Source organism: Ochotona curzoniae, unplaced genomic scaffold, assembly GCF_017591425.1.
Source record: "Ochotona curzoniae isolate NIBS_2020 unplaced genomic scaffold, NIBS_Ocur_1.0 contig_1014, whole genome shotgun sequence".
NCBI classification, from domain to species: domain Eukaryota; kingdom Metazoa; phylum Chordata; class Mammalia; order Lagomorpha; family Ochotonidae; genus Ochotona; species Ochotona curzoniae.
This window is the reverse complement of record NW_024464920.1, coordinates 32,494,156-32,513,318: the sequence shown is the minus strand read 5'-3', so window position 1 is coordinate 32,513,318 and position 19,163 is coordinate 32,494,156. Positions and strand designations below refer to the sequence as shown.

The window sequence follows — 19,163 nt, the reverse complement described above, 5'->3', positions numbered from 1 at the left end:
GTGAAGTAATCCAATAGTGAGCCCTAGGGAAGCACTCCACGTCCTGCTTTGGCTAAATAAGGTTCGTAGTGCAGGACTCAACGGTGTGTTTAGTGATAGTCCTGACTTTTTAATGTAGAAATCCACTTCTTTGAATTATACTAGACTTACTGCTACAGAAACTACCTTCATAGTAAAACAAATAGAGCCTAACCCAGGGATTTAGCAGTTGATTGTACACAGCTGAAGCTAACTGCAGCCATGTGTTTGGCCTCCTTTCTGCTTGCTTTTTGGCAGGCTACCAGTGCCCCAGTAAAGTCTTTGATTTACAACACAGCGAAAGCAGCTAGCTTGGGCGCTTAAAGTGGCACTGTCAGGATTCAGAACTCCAAATCTCTGGAAACAGTTGGAATGGAAAGAAACGCATAATGAATTGCAAGCAAATTCATCATCTTCTTCATCCTTCTGAAACAGCGTTGAGTTTTTGTGACACCATTTGTTTTTAAACGGATGTTAAACTGACCACTATACATAGGAATATGCAAGACTGAGGCACTAAAATGATTTTCTTTTTCCAGTAATGAGCCTTCGTGTTCGCCTCGGCTTCCTTGTGTGCAGCTGCTGGAGTTGAGGGGGCGTAAATACAGGAACAATCTTGCTAACCCCAGTAAATCTAACACCAGGAGTGAACCCCATGGTGCACAGTTTCTTGTCCTTGGGTGTAAGTTTTCTCACAAAGGAACTAAGCAGGTTGTCCTCACACGGTCCATTGTCTCCCTTTGAGTAGGAGTCTCCTTTGGAAGGGAGAAGCTGGTTGTGGATCCGTTTTTGTAGAAAAGCTGCTGTGGTCGTTCATTTGCTTGAGGGCTGGAAAGTAACACCAGGAGTCCTCATCAACCGCTCCTCTAGGGAAGAAAGTCAGCATGCCTTCGTCCAGTTTGAGCTGCACGCGTTTTAAATGTTTTGTTGAGTTTTTCTTTGAAATCTCTAATTACCATCAAACTACACTTGGCTATTTCTTTTACTGGATGGAGATTTAAAAAAATGCTTTCAAGTGTGATAAGAGTGTCATCATTAATCTCATGTGAAACGTAGTAAGAGTAACCCAGGGGGATATTGGTACCAAGACTAGCCCCGGGTCACTTCCCCGCTCTAAACGACTGCTGTGTAGACGCCATGGGGGTAGTTGTTTCTCCTTAATAATTAAGTAGCCATCCAAAGAGAGTGATTGCAATCTAGTCCTCAAACCATTGGAAGCTTTCCCTGGTCTCTAGGAAGGAGAGTCTTCTCGGTTTGTATGTTATTGATCTATTAATGATGATGCTGATTAAAAAATAAAACCTCATTCATCACTAGAGACACAGTCAGGACTATTAGCTTTAAAAAAAAAATGGGTGTGGCCCTGTAGTTTTGCCATGAATAAGAGTTCTGCAAAGCTTGCCCTGAGCTCATCATTCAAAATGTGTGTTTTATGGATTCTTAACTTTTTTTTATCTCATATGATTAACCAGAGTTGAATTAAGCAAAATAATTTCATGCTGGTGTGTGTGTGTGTGTGTGTGTGTGTGTATAAAATCTTTTTCTAAATCTAAGGAATAGTTGGATAGAATATTTTAACAAAATAGTGTACTTTCAACATTATATGCAATAAAAGGAACTAGAAGGAAGAAGCTAGTAGACTCCAGCATAAAGAGGAAGAAATGGGTTTGCTGTGTGTGTTTGTTGTTAATCAAAAAGAAAGCATAGTAAAATTTCCAAGTTAGGAAACCTCTGATTGCTAAAAACTTACCATTGAATCAGCTGCAAATGATTAACCTATGCTGTTTATAGACTTAGGTTTACCTAAGTCTATATTTAGTCTATATTTAGTTTTTATATTTGGCTTTAGCTATATTGGCCAGATAGAAGTGTAAGTCGTGATTCATGCATATCTTTCAAAGAATACAAACCTCCTATCTTTCTAGGAATAAAACCCACAAGTTTAAAAATAAGTTGCAGCATAGTATTGGGAGGTGATGTCTGTAATTAGAATGCACCTGGATCCTAATGCCAGACCTACCCCGAACTAGTAGCCTGACTGACACGAAACACTCACTTTGCTGTTTGCTTCATCTCTTCTGCAACAGGAGACCAATGAACAAGTACGTGAGGCTTGTGAAGACTGGAGTTCATACACATATAAACTTCAAATATTTTCTAGCCAACAATAGACATTACTGTTTTTATGGTTGTTATTAAACCTGTTTTATCATACTTTTCTGTTACAAAGAAATACAGCATGACAGAATACAGCAGAGTGACTTTACGTCAACCCCTTGCTCACGCTCTGGCTCACTCTGGGTAGGCTCAGCCAGCTCCCCGACGCCATCATAACCTCGGTGCCAGTGACACTCTAGTCTTGACCTCCAGCCTCTTCTTCTTCTTAATTGGCTTCCTGCTGAACCTTCCCATCATGGTGTCTCCTAAGGCACTACATGCCACACTCCACTCTCAGCCTGCCTACTCAGATTTCCAGCAGCTCTCCCAGTCACGGATAGTTTGCAGTTACTTGCACCTGTGTGTAAACCGCCCTTTTTCTTTTCCCTCAAGATAGAGGGCAGCCAGCCAAAGAAAGTTGCTTGTAATTAAACAGTTAAAGCTGGGTGTGGCAGGTGGAGGCAATGCAGTCTTCTCTTCATCCCCCAGTCCAAGTCATGGCGGAGTACTGACTGTCAACCATTACAGTGACCTGGGTCTGTGTTGAGCAGGATGCTCTCTGATAGTAACTGTTGCCTTCTGTTGAATTGTGATGTTGCAAAATGCTTCATGTTATTTGTTATTCGAGAGCAGATGATAGCATGAAAGGCCATGGTGGCAGGCTGGGTGTTCATTCACGTTTCTTAGCAAACCAGCTTTCCTTCCCAGTGTTACCTTGGCCCCTGACAGTGTGAATCACTGCACTGTGCTGGGGTGGAACAGGCGCACCTGTGTGTGGTAAGCACACTCCTTCTCCAGGTGTGTTTTTTGAGCCCTTTCAGAGTCCCATCATCATTTTACAAACAAGCCAGCTCAGTGATTTGGCTCTCCCACACCCCTTCCCACTGCTCCACCTGAAGCAGAAGAAAGAGCAGGCAGCAACCATAGAAACGTGCGAACTTGAAATTTGGGCAGATGGCAGGAGCACCACAAAATTTCAAACCTGTTCTTTTAAACACAAACCAAGAATTCCAAAAAGAAACCCGTGTTTCAGATGATAGAGAACTCTTTATGAAAGGCCCTTTGACTCTTTGGCTCATAAGTTGGTGGAATGTAGTATAATTTAATGTTCTTGAACTTTAATATCTGCAAATGTCACTTCTGATTATATAATACAACTTTTCTCCTAGTCCTCTGATTTCATATTATGAAAATAATACTGATTTATACTAAGGGAAATTGAGTTCTCCCAACCCTGTCTGACTCTCCACTCCTCCCTCATAAATACCAATTAAGACATGCAAACCTTGTATGTCTTTGTTCTCATCTTTGAACTTACATTTAGAATGAAGCAGATATTACCTGTTTTTCTCTAAAGAAAAAAAAACCTTCAAATTGCTAAATGAAGCATGTTTCTCAAATCTATCAAATTTATTAAATTTTATGTAATATTTACTTTGAATTACTGTATAACTGCTAGTCTTCTATTTTCCCACCTGAAGTATATATACTATAAACTTAGCACGTTAAAATATGGAACAGGTGATACAAAATTTTATTTACTTATTTTTTCTTCCCTGCAGGTCATAGAGCTGAATATATGACTACCAGGTAGGAAAACACTTTCATCATAACTCCTAGTATGTCTTACTTTCTTTGCTTCTTTTGCAAGAAGAAATCGTTTATTTAAACGCTGTGAGAATGAGCTTCTTTTATTAACAGTTGTATACAAAAGACAGTTTGGATATGAAAAGAGGATTGCCATGAAACATTTGGCGTTCTCACAAGACAAGATATACTCCAACATATCTGATTCCCAAAGGAATTATAACACTTTAAATAAGGAGAATCCATAACAGAAGCCTAAGTTGAATAAGTGTGGTTTATACAGTCTAAAATACTTCGAATTTTTAGATATTGTCTGACAAGACTTTTAATTCAATAGTTTAGTTAAATAACAGGGTGGTCTGTAAATGTACTGCATTACTAAGTAGAAATTGTTACTACCTGGCTCTGCTTTGCCTTATGGAATAAAAAGTTGAAACTATAATTGAATACCCTTAGGATTGTACCTGTTCACTCCCTTAATGGTTCATGTTAAACATGGAACCTTCAGTGTCAGCAGTCATACTGTCCAATTTTTGCTTGCTTTTTTTTCCATTTATGGACAGGTTTTGGAAAACCGTTTGAGAAGCAGTTTGTGATCTGGCTTGTGGACAGTTTGTAGCAACTATTTTCTGTCACCATTTGTATGTAACAGCCAGCTATGATTCTAGTGGACATAGGGAGAGTTGAACTCTTAAAGTTCTCTTTGAGGCGAGAGAATTGAGAACACTGCGTGCCTGCTGCAGCAGTTGGCACGTGTAGTCTCACTGTTATTGCAGTGCATTTTTTAGTCATGAAGGAAACCCCTCTCACTTCTCGGAGACCAACTCAAAAGGTGCGGTGACTGATTTTTCTAAACTTTTCCAAAGAAAAATCACTCCACCTAGTAATCTGCAGTTCTTGGAGCTTTGGTCTTAACAGGCAGTGTCTGTCTGCACTGTTGTTCTTTAGCATTGTTTCTAAATTGTAAGGTACTGAAAGAAATATTTTTTGAGGGACTCAAACGTTCATTTGCAATGAAAACCTTGATGGCCAGAGAGACTAAATTTTCACGTCAACCTCACCAGTTCTTCTTTTTCATGTGAGTATCCCACGACACAGGATGCCAGATTGTCTGGAGTTTGCATAGCAGGCGCAGTGCCCTGGTGATTCACACACATTTGGCTCTATCTGTGTTCACGGGATGCAGGCATCCTGGGGCCCGAACCACCTCCGCTGTAGGAATTGCTGCTCTAAGGGCCCAGCAGCCATGTCAGTGCCAAGTCCCTTCCACAGCGCTAGGTTCTTCACATGTGCTTTATACCTGGGACCCTTTGGGAGAGGCCCTTCCCTCTACTGGCCCCAGCCAGGGGCTCTCGCTCTTCTCCCAGTCTGCAGGAATTACTATCCAATGTTGCTGGGGCTCCAGTCACAGGGTGGACTTGCTGCAGGAACCACTGACCACATGAGATTCTGATCTCCTTAGGTTCATCAACAGGTGTTACCACACGTGATGCTCCTTGTACCAACCACTTTTCTCGTTTTTGTATGTGACGCTTTGCTACCTGGGCCTTAAGACTCTCGAGGACCTGTCAGTCCCTGAATTAGCCAGTCCCTAGAGAGAGTGTGGAGTGGCTGCTTGCAAGTGCACTTTCAGGACCAGAGCTCGTCCTCCCCACCACCTCTTTAATCAGGCCTAGCCACCCGAGGTCCCACCCAGGCAAAACCCCTGTGCCCACAGACCCCCTGAAATCCTTCAGGCCAACCAGCCCAGGCATGCTCACCCTGCTTCTGCCCTGCTTCTGCCCTTCCTGCCCAGGGGAACCACAATAGCACCTCTGGCTCATATTTTGCCCCCTTTTTCCTTTCTGCCCCCTGCCCAAGCCTGGCCCTTCCCCGTGTGGCCTCTCCTCTAGAGAACTATGAATATATTTTTAGTGGCCATTGTCCCCTGATTGGTTGGGCTCACCATGCCTGAATAAAAACGAAATCCACCGTATTTAAAATGCTTGTAACATGGTGAAAGGAGCTGATGAAATCATTCTCTGGGGGCTGAACTCTGTTGTGGCTAGTTGTTTTATTATTTACACCTGCACCAAATCCATTTTTGCGTGAATGGCACAGACTTCAGGGCAGAAAAAGATTTCCAGAATTTTGGTTGGGGTGAGACATGACAAGTGACTTGGCAGAAGTTTTCATATTCTCTTTTAGATACTTACAAAGGCTCCTTTTAAAGATCTGTGTATTTGTACTTGATTTTTTTTTTACTTGATCATTTTACTTGACACAGTAATAAGGAGGGAGAGTCAAAGAGTTCAGGTTCACTATCCAAGTAGCCATAGCTTCTAGAGTTGAGTTGGTTCAAAGCTGAGAGCCACAAACTTCTTCCGGATCTCCTATGTGGGTGCAGGAGCCCAAGGACTTGAGCCATCCTCTGCTGCTTTTCCGGGCCATTAATAGGTTGCTGGATTGGAAGTGGAGCAGGCCAGGACTCAAAAGAGCACCTACCTATATGGGATACTAACACCACAGGTGGATGGTGAATTTGCTACACCACCATGCAGTCCTCCAACCAATCAGGCCTCAGCAATTCTTCATGTGCTATTTGACCACCCCGTTACCACACCTGCTAGAGATTGCTGGAATTTATGTGTTCCCCTGTATCTTGTTGCTGTGATAGTATCTTAGAAAGCTGGTGAGGCTTCCCCATAAACTTTAGAATCAGACTAACTTGAACAAAATTAACTAGAGTAACTGTTCCCTAGAGTCTGCAGCTTAACGAAGGGCTTGATGTCGTTTCCATGTGTGGTGCACATGCTCCTGTAAGCCCTGCAATTCGAGAGGAGTTTGGATTGGGTTCTTGGTGCTCTCCAGCCATGGGTCCCATTCAGCATGTTTATGGAAACTGAGTCAGGTAACCCTGACCTTGCCTCTAAACGAATGGAGCAGAAGAGGTCCCCTCTCTCTAGTTACAGGCAACTTGACGCGGGAATTCAAATCAGAGGATGTAGTGCCCTGGGTGTGCGCATGTCAGGACTGGCTCATCCACCAAGGACAGTGGTCAGGCTGGAGGTGGCAAGAGTCGAGGATCGTATAAATGAGAATACCCTAATGTTGTGCAAATATTCAGGCCACAGAATAACTTGTTCTTAAGAAATGGTCGTTCAAGGTCCCGGTGGCATGGCCTAGCAGCTAAAGTCCTCGCCTTGAATGTGCTGGGATCCCATATGGGCACTGATTCTAATCCCAGAAGCCCCACTTCCCATTCAGCTCCCTGCTTGTGGCCTGGGAAAGCAGTTGAGGATGGCCCAAAGCCCTGGGACCTTGCACCCACGTGGGAGACCAGGAAAGGGATCTGAGCTCCTGGCTTCGAATCAGCGCAGGACTGGCCATTGTGGTCACTTGGGGAGTGAATCATCGGATGGAAGATATTTCTGTCTCTCCTCCTCTCTGTATACATATCTGACTATGCAATAAAAATAAATAAATCTAAAAAAAAAATAGTCGTTCAAGTAACCTGTGTGAATCCAAATTAGCATTGAAGCTACCAAGAAGTGTGTTATCCATATTTTTCCACTTATGATCCATTAAGTTACTTTTGCATAAAGTAAGAATTCCATTCATATGGAATAAGTGTAATGGTTCTATGCACTGAAGAATTATGATGGAACTATTAAAGTTTTTCTATTTCATTTCTTATTTGGGAGAAGGTCTGTTTGAGTCCTACGTTTTAGGGCTGCTCGTGCTGACTGGGTGATTCATTAACCAAGTAACGAGATCCTCGGTTTGGAACACTGAGCCACAAACACCAGATCCCTTTGGTGCTACTTCCCATCTTTAAGCAAATGAGCCAGTAGATAAAAGTCACGGACAGCACACAGGGAGTTTGCAGTGTGTGTGAATAGCTTGTGTGTGTCTCGATACATGAATAAATGGGAAGAAACAGGAGAGGGGAGGGATTGCTTTCCACCGTGGGTGGGGAGTGGGGAACAACCCAAGATTTTGTGTTTTCTAATTCGGTTGTGACCTGTGGGTGTTGAATGTGTTGTTGGATTTCTACCATGCTCAGTAATTATATTCCCTTCCCTCAGGCCTCCAAATGTTCCCCCTAAGCCCCAGAAACACAGGAAGTGCAGACCCCGCTCACAGTATAATGCTAAGTTGTTTAATGGGGATTTGGAAACATTCGTCAAGGTACTGGCACCAGCCATCCGGGTGGCTGATCTCCATGCTTCTGACTATAATGGCCTCCACCTCTCAGAAAATGAGAGGCAGGTCATTATATACAAGTCTGTCCTGGGGCTTTCTGCTTTCCCCGAAAAATCAATATAACATTTCCTGAAGTCAGAGAGGGAAGCATTATTTGGGCTCAAAGTGCCTTCCGAAGAGGGAACAAATGTGGACATTTTTGGTGGGGGCCGAAGGAAAGCCCTCTGCCTTGAATTTTAAAACAAAACTGCAAAACCGAGCCATCCTTTGCACACACAGGAAAAGAGCAACCTGAGCAATCGCTTTGTTTTCACTTGTGCAAACGAGATGGCTTCAACTACATCCTCCAAACTCCATTTGTCCGCTCACTTGGCAGCGTGACCAGAGTCTTGATTTCCCATGACTTGAGGAATTGATTATATTGGCTCGATTGTAAGACCCTTTAGTCTATAGCTTGGATCTCTGCTGTGTTTACTCCCTGTCTTCTTTTTCATCCTGTATTTCTGCTAATGCTTCTAGCCGAGGACGAAGGAACTCGCACACGAGACATCAGGTATAGTGCTAGAGGGACATGAGGGCATGGCCTCTTTTTTTGCTGTTGGGGTCCTTTTTAAGTCCTACCCATGCTTGGCTTCAATTCGATTTTTAAAAGAAAAATGTTTGCAGTTGGAAATTGGACTTACCAAGAGGCTTTACCAGCCAGGAACTATAAAGCTCAAACTCTAGGAGGAATAATTTTCTTTAGTAAACCTGGATGAAATCTTAGTCTTTAAAGTATGTGTTTGGCAAAGGTAGCAGATTGGAGTTGAAAGCGCTTCCAAAAAATAAAGTCAATGTTAAATACAAATACACATTTGGTACTGGGTTATGGGTCCTAGTGTAAACTGCGCAAAAAGAAAGGAGTTTTTCTTCTCCCTCATGGCTAACATTGGATGAAATGAGCTGCTGTGTTTAAATCGGAAGCAACACTTTAAATAACCTCCCACAGTGCCTTGTTACACACATCTCTCTTCCTTGAAAGGAGGATCTGTTTATCGAACATGTGCGCTGTTGATTCAGAAGTAGTACGGGTGTGTTTACATGTGGCCTGTACATGGACAGATAGAAGGGACAGATATATACATGAGAGATCAGAAACCTCTGGCTGCTTTAAAAGTGGGCCCCAACCCCAGCATTCCGTGAAAAGCTGCTGAAGAAACTGCCTGGCAATCACACATCCAATGCCTTAAGGCTCAAATCTAGAAGAGACTTACTGGCCTTAATTGAATCCAAAATTATTGTTCAATTTGATTATCTTGTTTCCCAGCCCATGGCTTCTGCACAGGGGCAAATTAGATGGAGAAGGGGGAACAGTAAAATGAAAGCCATGCGATGCGCAGCTGATAGGCGGAGAATGTGGAAAAAGCTCCAGGAGGCACATGTCTGATTGCACGATGTCTGCGAATCCAGTGTGAGACTGGCTGCCTGTGACAACGGGGAAAGCATGTGTTGTATCCTTAAAAGATTTCTCATTAAGATCCACTGAAGGAAGCCCAGCTGAAGGGTTCAAGAAGAAATCCACCACCATGCATCATGGAAAATTCACTGAAGTGAGCCCTTCTTGGTCAGAGGGCTGGAGCTCTGGAGGCTGTGGTGGTCCCCCCGCTCCTCATGCATCTGAAAGGTCTCCACACCTTGAGACACAGGAGCAAACCCCTCTTCTGTCTTCCCGCCCCACCTCCGGGGAAACTGAGGCACCATGGGAGTCATCTGAATGGTCCATAGGGTTCAGACCATTGTCTCGCTTCTTATAAAACATGCCCTGCCCGAGCATCTGGCAGCCATGAAATGAAATTAAGACACGCACACACTCATTACTCTTTGACTGCAAAATTCAGTGTGTCCGAATGAAATACTGATCATACCTTAAAAGATCAGCAATTACTTGAGTGAATGTAAAGACAAAAATGCTTTTTAATTATCCAGGAACCTAAGACTTCTTCATTTGGAACTTTGACAGTGCAAACATTTTTCTTTTAATAATCTCTCCTTCTTTGTTTTTAATGCTAAGTTCAGCAGAAGTGTAGACTAATACTCTCTGTTTATCACTTCCATCCAAACAGTGCTTGCTCTTCTTGATGACAGTTTCACATCAGTTATCCATTTGTAGGGCACTTCCTCTGAAATACACTTGGATCTTAAAGAACAGTCCCCTCATGTATTCAGTACATTTTGCTGTAATTACAATGACTGTTCTTAGGCCAACCCGTCCACGCAGAAATGTGTTTTTTATTCTTAAGGCTCTTTAAGGAATTAATAGAATATGTGCTCCTAAAACAAATTAATTAGAGAAACTGAATGCAGACTCCAGAAGCAATTGAATCATTAACTGGTTTATCCACTGATTAGACTGGCTTAAAACTTCCTTTAGAAGTGCATTACCCATTCTGAGAATAGAGAAGAGTTTATTGAACCACAATATTACCAGTTCTTCCTCCACTGCCTCTTTGGAAGGGCTAGTGGATCCTGAATTGTGCTTGTTTATTAAGCAACCAAGTTCTTCTTGTATTTCAGAGTAAAATGTCTCATCAACAAACAGGTGATGCCAGCCACTCGTTTTTGTGTACCATGATTTCTATAAAGATCTAACTCCTAAAACAACAGTCTTAAAAGACAATGGAGAGAATTCGTCATCAGTAACCTTAACTCCATGCAGTTCATGGCCTTCGTGCATATGTAACTGTGACCTCAAGCAGACTCTTCATCTCATTCGTCATCCTGTACATGTGGCAAAGCACTCACAGGTTTCACATTTCTCCAGTAGTGGGCAGAGATTTTTTTTTTTTTTTTGCAAGATACAGGGAAAGGAGGCCAAAAAAATTCATCTAAGAAAGCTAGATCTTAACAGAACCATTCATTTGTTTGTGTACTTTTCCCCCTTAACTCTTAAGATGTGAAAGATCTATGAGGGTGGGTAAGTTCTGATGCAAACCAAATGAATACAAGACCTGTTTTCATTGTGAATAGTCCTGGCATCGTGCACCTGCACCTGTATCCATAAAAGCCCCTTTCTACCAGTGTGTTGTCCTGCTAGGGATGTTATAGGGAGGACTCTGAGATGGCTGAAAAGCCATCACTGGTAATTGGTGCAAGCAATTGGTTGAAAGATGCAGTCCTTTCAAAGATCCTTAAAGATTGCCCACTTGTATTCAGAAATAAAACAATAAACCCTCCAAAAATGAGTTACTCAATTACTCATTTTGGAACATAAGCCTAAGTTTAACTGAAAAGAGATGAATTCGCCCTTGACATCTCTAGGCACAGTCAAATCAAAACAGATCTGCCTGACATGTATTTAATTTGGTTTGCTCCAGAAATATACTTTTGTTGAAATGTAAATTCTTTCACTTTTTTTTCCTCTTTGGCCTTGTGGAATAAAATCCATTACTTGCTGTTGCACTGAGGGCTGAGTTGGTGTGTGACGGCTGGCTGTCCTTTGAGACTAATGGGCTCTTGTCTCTTGACCCAGGACTCAGGACAGGTTATCCCCCTCATCGTGGAAAGCTGCATTCGGTTCATCAACCTCTACGGTAAGCCAGCGATTGCTGGGTTCTGATGCTTAAGAAAAATCTCAAGGAACGTTTCAGCAAATGCATCTTTTCATTGACTGTTCAATTCTGTGTAGCTGGCATGGCGGGATGTCTTATCTCTCTCCTTTCTGTTGTCTTTAGGTCTTCAGCATCAGGGGATTTTCAGAGTATCTGGTTCCCAAGTGGAGGTCAATGATATTAAAAATTCATTTGAGAGAGGTAACTATATGCCCATGCCTATTGGAAAATCGTGGTAAAAAGTGATTATTTCCCTGCAGACTGTAGCAGTTGACTCCTTTTGGATGCCTTGTCAGCTTTTGCCTGCATTTACCTCATTGCTGATGCTGGGGCAAGCTTCTGTGTAGGGGAGTTGAGAATAAAGGCCCAAATCATGAGTCTTAGTTATTAAAGGTAGGAAAGCATATGAGTTTTGTGTCCTCATTCAGGACTTGGCATTGATCATCCCCTGAACTTGTATCAGAGGTAGCACCCAAGAAGGATTCCAGAAGAGGGAAAGGAACAACCCTGGGCCAAGGCAGCTGGTGTCTGAAGGGATCCCTCCCAGTGTTCAGCTCCTTTGTCAGCAGCTTTTTCTTTCCTCCTATTATCATCCCCAGATTCATTCTCCATGACACCAGTTGATGTCCTACCCTTACTCATAATTGGCTGTCAAATAAATTCTCGTAAGCTGTTCTTACCACAGTATGATTAGTAAAATCATTAGAATCAAATTTCACTCTTACTTACTAATCACGGGAGTTGGGTCAATGACTTTGGCCTCGGCTTGCTCAACTGTCAGAGAAGAATTAAATATAATCTATGAAAAATATCTAGCCCTTTAATAGTCGCCATTAGTTCTTAATGCTCTCCAAAGTGCATGATGTCTATTGTTTTGTTTCTGGATACATCCATACCTTCTCTGTCTCTCCCATTTCCTCTGACCCTGGCTTGGCTTAATGCCATCTAGTGTCTGAAGCTTTAGCTGAAGATGTAGACTTGAAGCAGACATGTTTTTTCCTGTTCTAAACTCTGACCATTATGCTGTATCAAGCAGGGCAGGCACCCCCACACCCCTGTCAGCCACTAAGTGTGTCAAATGCCTAAACACATGTGTTCAGGATGATAAGCAGGAATGTGATGGATCGGGCTCCTGGGCCAGCCACTGGAGGCCAGACACTTGACCGTTTTCCTTTGGGAATTACCGCTGGCATTTATTGTTTGGGATCTGTGGAGTGTGGCTTTCCAACAGCAGGGAAATATAAAAATCCTCATGAATTCACATTCAGTGATTTCCCACCCAGAAGTAAGGAAGAACAAACAGGTCGTTGAAAATGAAACTGCTACAAGAGGGAAAAATCAATGAAAATCCCAAGCACCATGATGAACTTGAGAAAAGATGCCTATGGATATTTAAAAAAAAAAAAAAAAAGGACCTTGATCTCAAGTTGCATATTACGTGGAACTTACTGAGGATTTTATTTCATGAGAGATGAACTAGCCTGCCCAGTTACCTGTTCTTTTGCACCTGCTTAATATAAACAAGAATATAATTTTAGATTGATGATATTTCTATAAAATGCCCGTTTTTATGTAAACTCTTCAATTCCATTAAGGTTACATTTTCAAATTCTTCTGCCTGATTCCAACATCAGCCCTTGTTCAAGTGGCTCTCTTGTGTGCTGTGAACACCAACAAGCCAATTTGGGAAACACCTGTTGATTTAACAGTGTTTAAACAGTGTCTATAATTTATGTTTTTAAAGATTTATTCATTTTTATTGGAAAGGCAGATTTACAGAGATAAAGATCTTCCTTCTGCTGATTCACTCCCCAAGTGGCTTCAATGGCCGGAACTGAGCTGATCTGAAGCCAGGAACCAGGAGCTTCTTCCCAGTTTCCTATGCAGGTGCAGGATCCCAAGGCTTTGGGCCATCCTGCACTGCTTTCCCAGGCCACAAGCAGGGAGCTGGATGGAAAGTGGAGCAGCAAGGACATTAACCAGCACCCATATGGGACTCCAGCAGATGCTAGGCGAGGATTTAGCTCTAGGCTCTGGCACCAGGCCCTGCAATTAATATTTGATATTTCTGATAGGTTTTGATAGCCCACATAGTATAGCCAGGTGGACCTACACTCACTGTCTTTTTTCTAGTGGGGTACGAAATGGAGAATGTAGTATTTGAATTCATGTCAAAGTAAGATTACTGATTTTAGCTCTTTAAAAAAATGTTGGGCAAAATTATAAATCCCACAGTATTTTATTTTAAGGTTTGGGTAACTTGCAAGGGGATTATTTGGCAGTATAAGACTTTTTCTAAAGCCTTACTTTAGTCAAGTATTTTTAGGTTAATCATAGGGTAGACTATCTAAACCAATTATTTTAATTTTAGAACCGTATAATCTTTTATAAAGCATAATTAAAAGATAAATGTGTATATAGTAGTGTGTGTGTGTGTGTAGAAACATTTTTTTTTTTTCGGAGAAAATAAAGAGGCATGGTGCATATAACCCATTTTTCTTTTTAGGTGAAAATCCATTGGCAGATGACCAGAGTAACCATGACATTAACTCGGTGGCTGGCGTTCTGAAGCTCTACTTCCGTGGGCTGGAAAACCCCCTCTTTCCTAAGGAAAGATTTAATGATCTGATTTCGTGTATCAGTAAGTGGGCCTTTACCCCTGCCCTCCCCCCAAGTCTATTTACCAACTTGCTGGAAAAGCAGGCGGCCTCCTCTGCATAGTTTCCCTGACTCCTATTACTCCGTCACCACCAAATTTTTATTTCCTTTCTGGATCCAGTGTGAGTCATGCTCCCAGCTGTGGCCTCACCCTGAGCCGGGTGGACTTTGTTGTTTGAACATCCTCTGGCTGCACGCTTCCCACTTGGCACCTGGGAAAAACGCAAAAGGCAGATGCCTCAGGGAGAGAGGGAAAGCTGGGACCCTGGGAATGCAGCCTTCTCTTGGCTTCCGGGTGTTGGTTTTCTCAATCAACTTTAGCAGTGGAATCATTGATCCACCTCTGAGCATGACTTCTTCAAGAAACAAAGTCAAATGAGATAAGTGATCATTATTGTGGTGTGGCAACACCAGGTGGTCATCACCTGTCAGCAGGCGTCCCATGCTAACAGGCAGCGTCGCTCTGAGTCTGTGTAATGTGTTACAGAACCAGGGATCATCAGTGAAGTGAAGCGTTTCCCTCCCCCTGCCCCGGTGGGGGCTTTTGTACCTGCACAAAGGAAAGTGAAAATGAGATCCAGAAGTAGATGTGCACCACAGTCAGGTTCCATGAGTCCCTTGGGTCCGGATTCCCAGACAAGAGCCTACCAGCTGACTGCAGCCACCTGAGCTTTGCTGTTGGTAAACACAGCTGCCCCTTGGACTCTTCACCCCAACCTGAAGTCCTGTGAATTTGATGCCCAGGCAGATCTCTGCTCATCCCTTCTTCCTCATGACCCTGGTTTCTCAAGGCGGTGTTAACAGTCCCCTGGGTCTTGTGCTGCCTCCACAACTCCCTTTCCCTGCCACATTGTCCTCGCTGTCCTGCGGCACGATTCAAGGGCAACATTGAGTTGTGGAGTCTCTCATGTTTCAGCATTTCCCACAAATGGTCCCAGGAACTCCTTGGTATGACCAAGCAGCTCGTGGACTTGACCTCTTTCTTCGTCTGATGTTTTCTTCTCTTGGATATCTTCCTGCTGTTTTGCAATTTTTTCCTGTCACCCTTACCCTGTATTTCCACAGTAGTGAACCGTGCACATGCCAGGCCACTTCCCATCCCATGCCCTTGGCCACACTGTTTCCTTTGCCGAGTCTGAGATCCATCTGACCTCTGCTGTGACGGCTGCACCGAGCTGGCTTCCTCTGGAGCGCCAGCTGCGCCATTGACCTCCTTGAGCAGAATTCCTAGCTTTGTGCTCTGCTGATGTTCCGCTGTGGACACATGTGCCATTTTCCTTACTAAAGAGTTGTTTTACCCTTCCTGTCTCCACGCACAGGAGAGAACATTTAGGAATTTGCAGGCTTCAGACTGAATCTTGCTTCTGCCACTTGCTCCCCAGCCATTTGAACATAGGCAGGTTTCTGGAACCCTCTGCAACTGGATCTCCTCATCAAAAAGCTAGGAGTCAGTCAGTCACATATCCCTGGGTTTGGGGGATTAGATGAATTAATATAGGTAAAGTGTCAGGGAATGCCCGCTGCAGTGCCCATGGTTAGTGCCACAGGCCTTCATGGGTTATGTAACTTATAACCATCACACTTGATGTGATCCATGTCTTAGAGTAAATGCTCAATACATAATTGAATTGAAAAACCAACATCCCATCCATGCCCAACATACTGGCCTGGTTTGGGTATGAATCTCCCAGTTAGACATGCCGTGTGTGCTTTAAAGCTATGTGTGTCCAGACCAACGTCCTCACACAGCCTTAGTCATCACAGCAAACCTCTGACCCAGCTGGAAAGAGCTGGAAATGAGGTGTCTTAGCTCTGGAATTCTCCTTTGGCCCTCTCTAGTGATTTCCCTCATATCCCAGCCAGAAAACTTAAGAATGGGAAAATATGAAGTATTCTAAAACGCTTAGCAGTTTTCTAGGTGCACATGTCATGCTAACTTCAGCATGTGTAGGAATCAGTTAGATAAAGAGCTCTGGGCTCTTTATCATCTGTTGCTACTGAAGAAATGATTTTATAGTCATCTGATGAGAAATATTATTTTGTTATAGTTATTAATAGTTGAAGCCATAGAGTAAGAATACTCTAGGTTTAAATCCTGCCTTCACCGCTTGGCAACTTTTTTAATTTAGGCAAATATTAAAACTTTAATCCTTTTAAAGTAACAGCCTTGTCATCTACTTCCTAGAGCTCATGTGAAGAGTGAATGAGATAATCCATATAAAATGTTACCTGGTAAATAGTAAGTTTCAGTAAATGTGTGTACTGTTGGTACTACTCGTGTTAGAATGTATGCCTCGGGTCACGTGTTAGACTATTTCTTTGACCTCACATGCATTTACAAATGGCAGCTGAGACAGGCATTGTGGCAAAAGTCCAGCTGACATTTGGGATGCCCACATTCCACATGAGGTACCTGGTTTGAGTCCTAGCACCTCTGTTTCTAGTCTCACTTCCTGCTAACTCATCTTGAGGGGCATCAGATGATGGCTCCAATGCCTGTCATCTCTGTAAGAGACACAGCTGGAGTTCTGGGCATCTGGCTTCAGTCTAGCACAAGGTATTGTGGGCACTTGGAGAACGAGCCAACACATTAAATCAATCAGTCCATCTCTCTCCACCGATTCAAGTAGATTAATTAATTAAAGACATTATATTTTTGTAACCCAGAACTTACTTTGGATGCAACCTGTTTCCCAGCACATTAAATGCTTTGTAACAAGGCCAACCTTTCTTACACTTTAGAAATTGAGAGAGCCAAGTTTACACATTTTGATATATAGTCAGTAAGGAAAGGTGCAATCTACGGAAGTCTCTGTCAGGCCAGTGCCGCCTGGCATGCCCAGATGAAGAGCTGCAAGGATGTTGCCCACTGTACTAAAACGAGATCCAAATAACCAGCAGGTTAATAATCCGTTCATTTTAGACGTTTTTCTTCACTTGACAAGCAAAACGATGGAAAGAAATTAGCAGAATTCCCTTGTAGTGTTTCACTTCCCAAATGAATTTTATTTGTTTGAAAGGGTCACAGAGAGACAGAGAGAGAGACAGATGCCCAGTTCCAACTGTTCTGGCATTTGGGGACTGAACTAGCAGGTGTAAGATTCTCCCTCTTCTCCTGTGTCTCTCTGTCTCTCCTTCTTTCCTCACTATCTCTCCACCCTCTTCCCCTTTCCTCTTCCCCTTATTCCCTATCCCTCTCTAAGTACCAGTCACTCTGCCTTTCAGATAGTAAATAAACCTTTAAACACACAAAGTTTGCAGATACTGAATGGTCTGCCTCCAACCCTGTTATTCCCAGTGCGTCTTGCTATTTTTAGTGATTTTGCAGATTGGAGGGTTTTTCAGGAATACATATTGGCCTTAATAGCCTCTTTCTACAACAACCCCTTTATGTAACAACACCCTTCCCCCTAACATCTCACTTCTTTTAAAATTGGGTGAGAGGGGGATTCTTAACTTCCATTGATTGCTCTCTGTGAAAGCATTTTCTTCTCTTACCAGTGTGAATGTGATACATCTATATTTTTTCCTGTATTTTCAATAAATTCTTCGATAATGACATTTTATATAATTATTATATCCTATCATCATATCTTTTCATTGGTGTAATAGATTTTTGGTGCTTTCATACAAGCTGATTACCTAACTACAATGTCCAAAATAGATGGAAAATCTTCCTCTCTGTCTCTCTCCCTCTCTGTATATCTGACTTTCCAATAAAAATAACATAAATCTTTTTTTAAAAAGTATTCTAGGTTAGCTTATGATGGAAGCACAAACATTTAGAAATCTGGGGAGAGGATCTCAGAGTGACTTTATTCCGATGTCATCTTGTGGCACTGTTACAGCTGGCTTTGACTTCTCCATAGGTAATTTCATGTGACAGCTATTTTGTATGGAAAAGTCTTTTTCATCTTTTCTAAAAAAGAGAGAGAGAGAGAGAGAAAGGTTATTTAAGCCCCCAGAGCACCCGTTTTTTTCTTACCTATTTTTGGATTATTTGGGAGAAAGATATGCTCATGGGTTAATTCTTTTCTGGCCATATTTGTACCCCTAAATGATCACATTCTTTAGAAGTTTAAAAAATATATATATGTGACAAAAGGAAATTTCCTTGGAAAACTTACCACTCTTAGAAAGCCCTACCAGTCTCTCACTCTCTTTAAAAATATGCCTATTCATTCATGAATTCCCTATACATTTTTTTTAAGTATATGGATGAAGGCATGGTAGAATAAAGTGCAACATAGTTTTGAAGTGACAAACTTAGTAGCTTGTCACCCAAGGATTGTTTTGTTTGAAAACCATCCACTTTGTGAATGGTTTTGTGAATGTGCCAGGTTGTACCCACACAGTCCAAGCAGCTTCTAGAACATCCACGTGTCATGACTCAGAGATTCCCAAGGGCATAAATCCCAGTGACTGGCTCTAGAAGAGCCATTCCAAAGCCATTTGTGGTTTTCCTGGCCGCTTTGGCACTTACGGACCAACTGAAACATTTGCACTTCATTTTGCATTACACATGATTATTTCGGTAACTGATTAGACACGAGGAAGCAGTCTGGGAGGGAAAGGCTTGGTTCCTATCACAAAGCCAGCCTGTAGTTCCCATAGAGCACGTGAAAGTACACAGAGGCACAGAGCGGACAATACTACCCCTGTGACAGTGACACCACTGAAGAACCAGTGCCCTGTACACTTCGTGTTGCCTTTCCTCCCGGCTTTTTGTTAATGCAGGTTCACATCCAACATTTTGAAAGCCAAAATGGAACTGCGCTGTGCATACTGTTCATAATCTACCTTATTTTAACTTTCATGTTATAAAAACGAGTAATGACTAAAGAAAACAGAACAGTGCATGTACTTACATGTAAGTCATCACTCAGCTGTGACAGCTCTCATTTCTTTGTCACATCTGTCCTCCTCCGTATCCACTTCTTCATCCCTGATTTCATGTCATTTGTCTGTGTG

General features: G+C 42.5%; 1 protein-coding gene across 2 annotated transcripts in view; it reads left to right on the top strand.

Annotated features, from left to right (window-relative positions):
• The window catches only part of SRGAP1 (SLIT-ROBO Rho GTPase activating protein 1), a 243,859-nt gene that overhangs the window by 202,312 nt on the left and 22,384 nt on the right, over nucleotides 1-19,163 (top strand). Inside the window, exons 11-15 of one of the 2 annotated variants that reach the window (XM_040982539.1) lie at nucleotides 3,738-3,765; nucleotides 8,467-8,500; nucleotides 11,456-11,516; nucleotides 11,658-11,735; nucleotides 14,041-14,175. In XM_040982539.1, coding sequence (XP_040838473.1) covers nucleotides 3,738-3,765; nucleotides 8,467-8,500; nucleotides 11,456-11,516; nucleotides 11,658-11,735; nucleotides 14,041-14,175 — 336 coding nt within the window. Of the gene's footprint in view, nucleotides 1-3,737; nucleotides 3,766-7,829; nucleotides 7,933-8,466; nucleotides 8,501-11,455; nucleotides 11,517-11,657; nucleotides 11,736-14,040; nucleotides 14,176-19,163 lie in introns of both variants that reach the window. The other variant, XM_040982529.1, reaches the window with a different exon arrangement.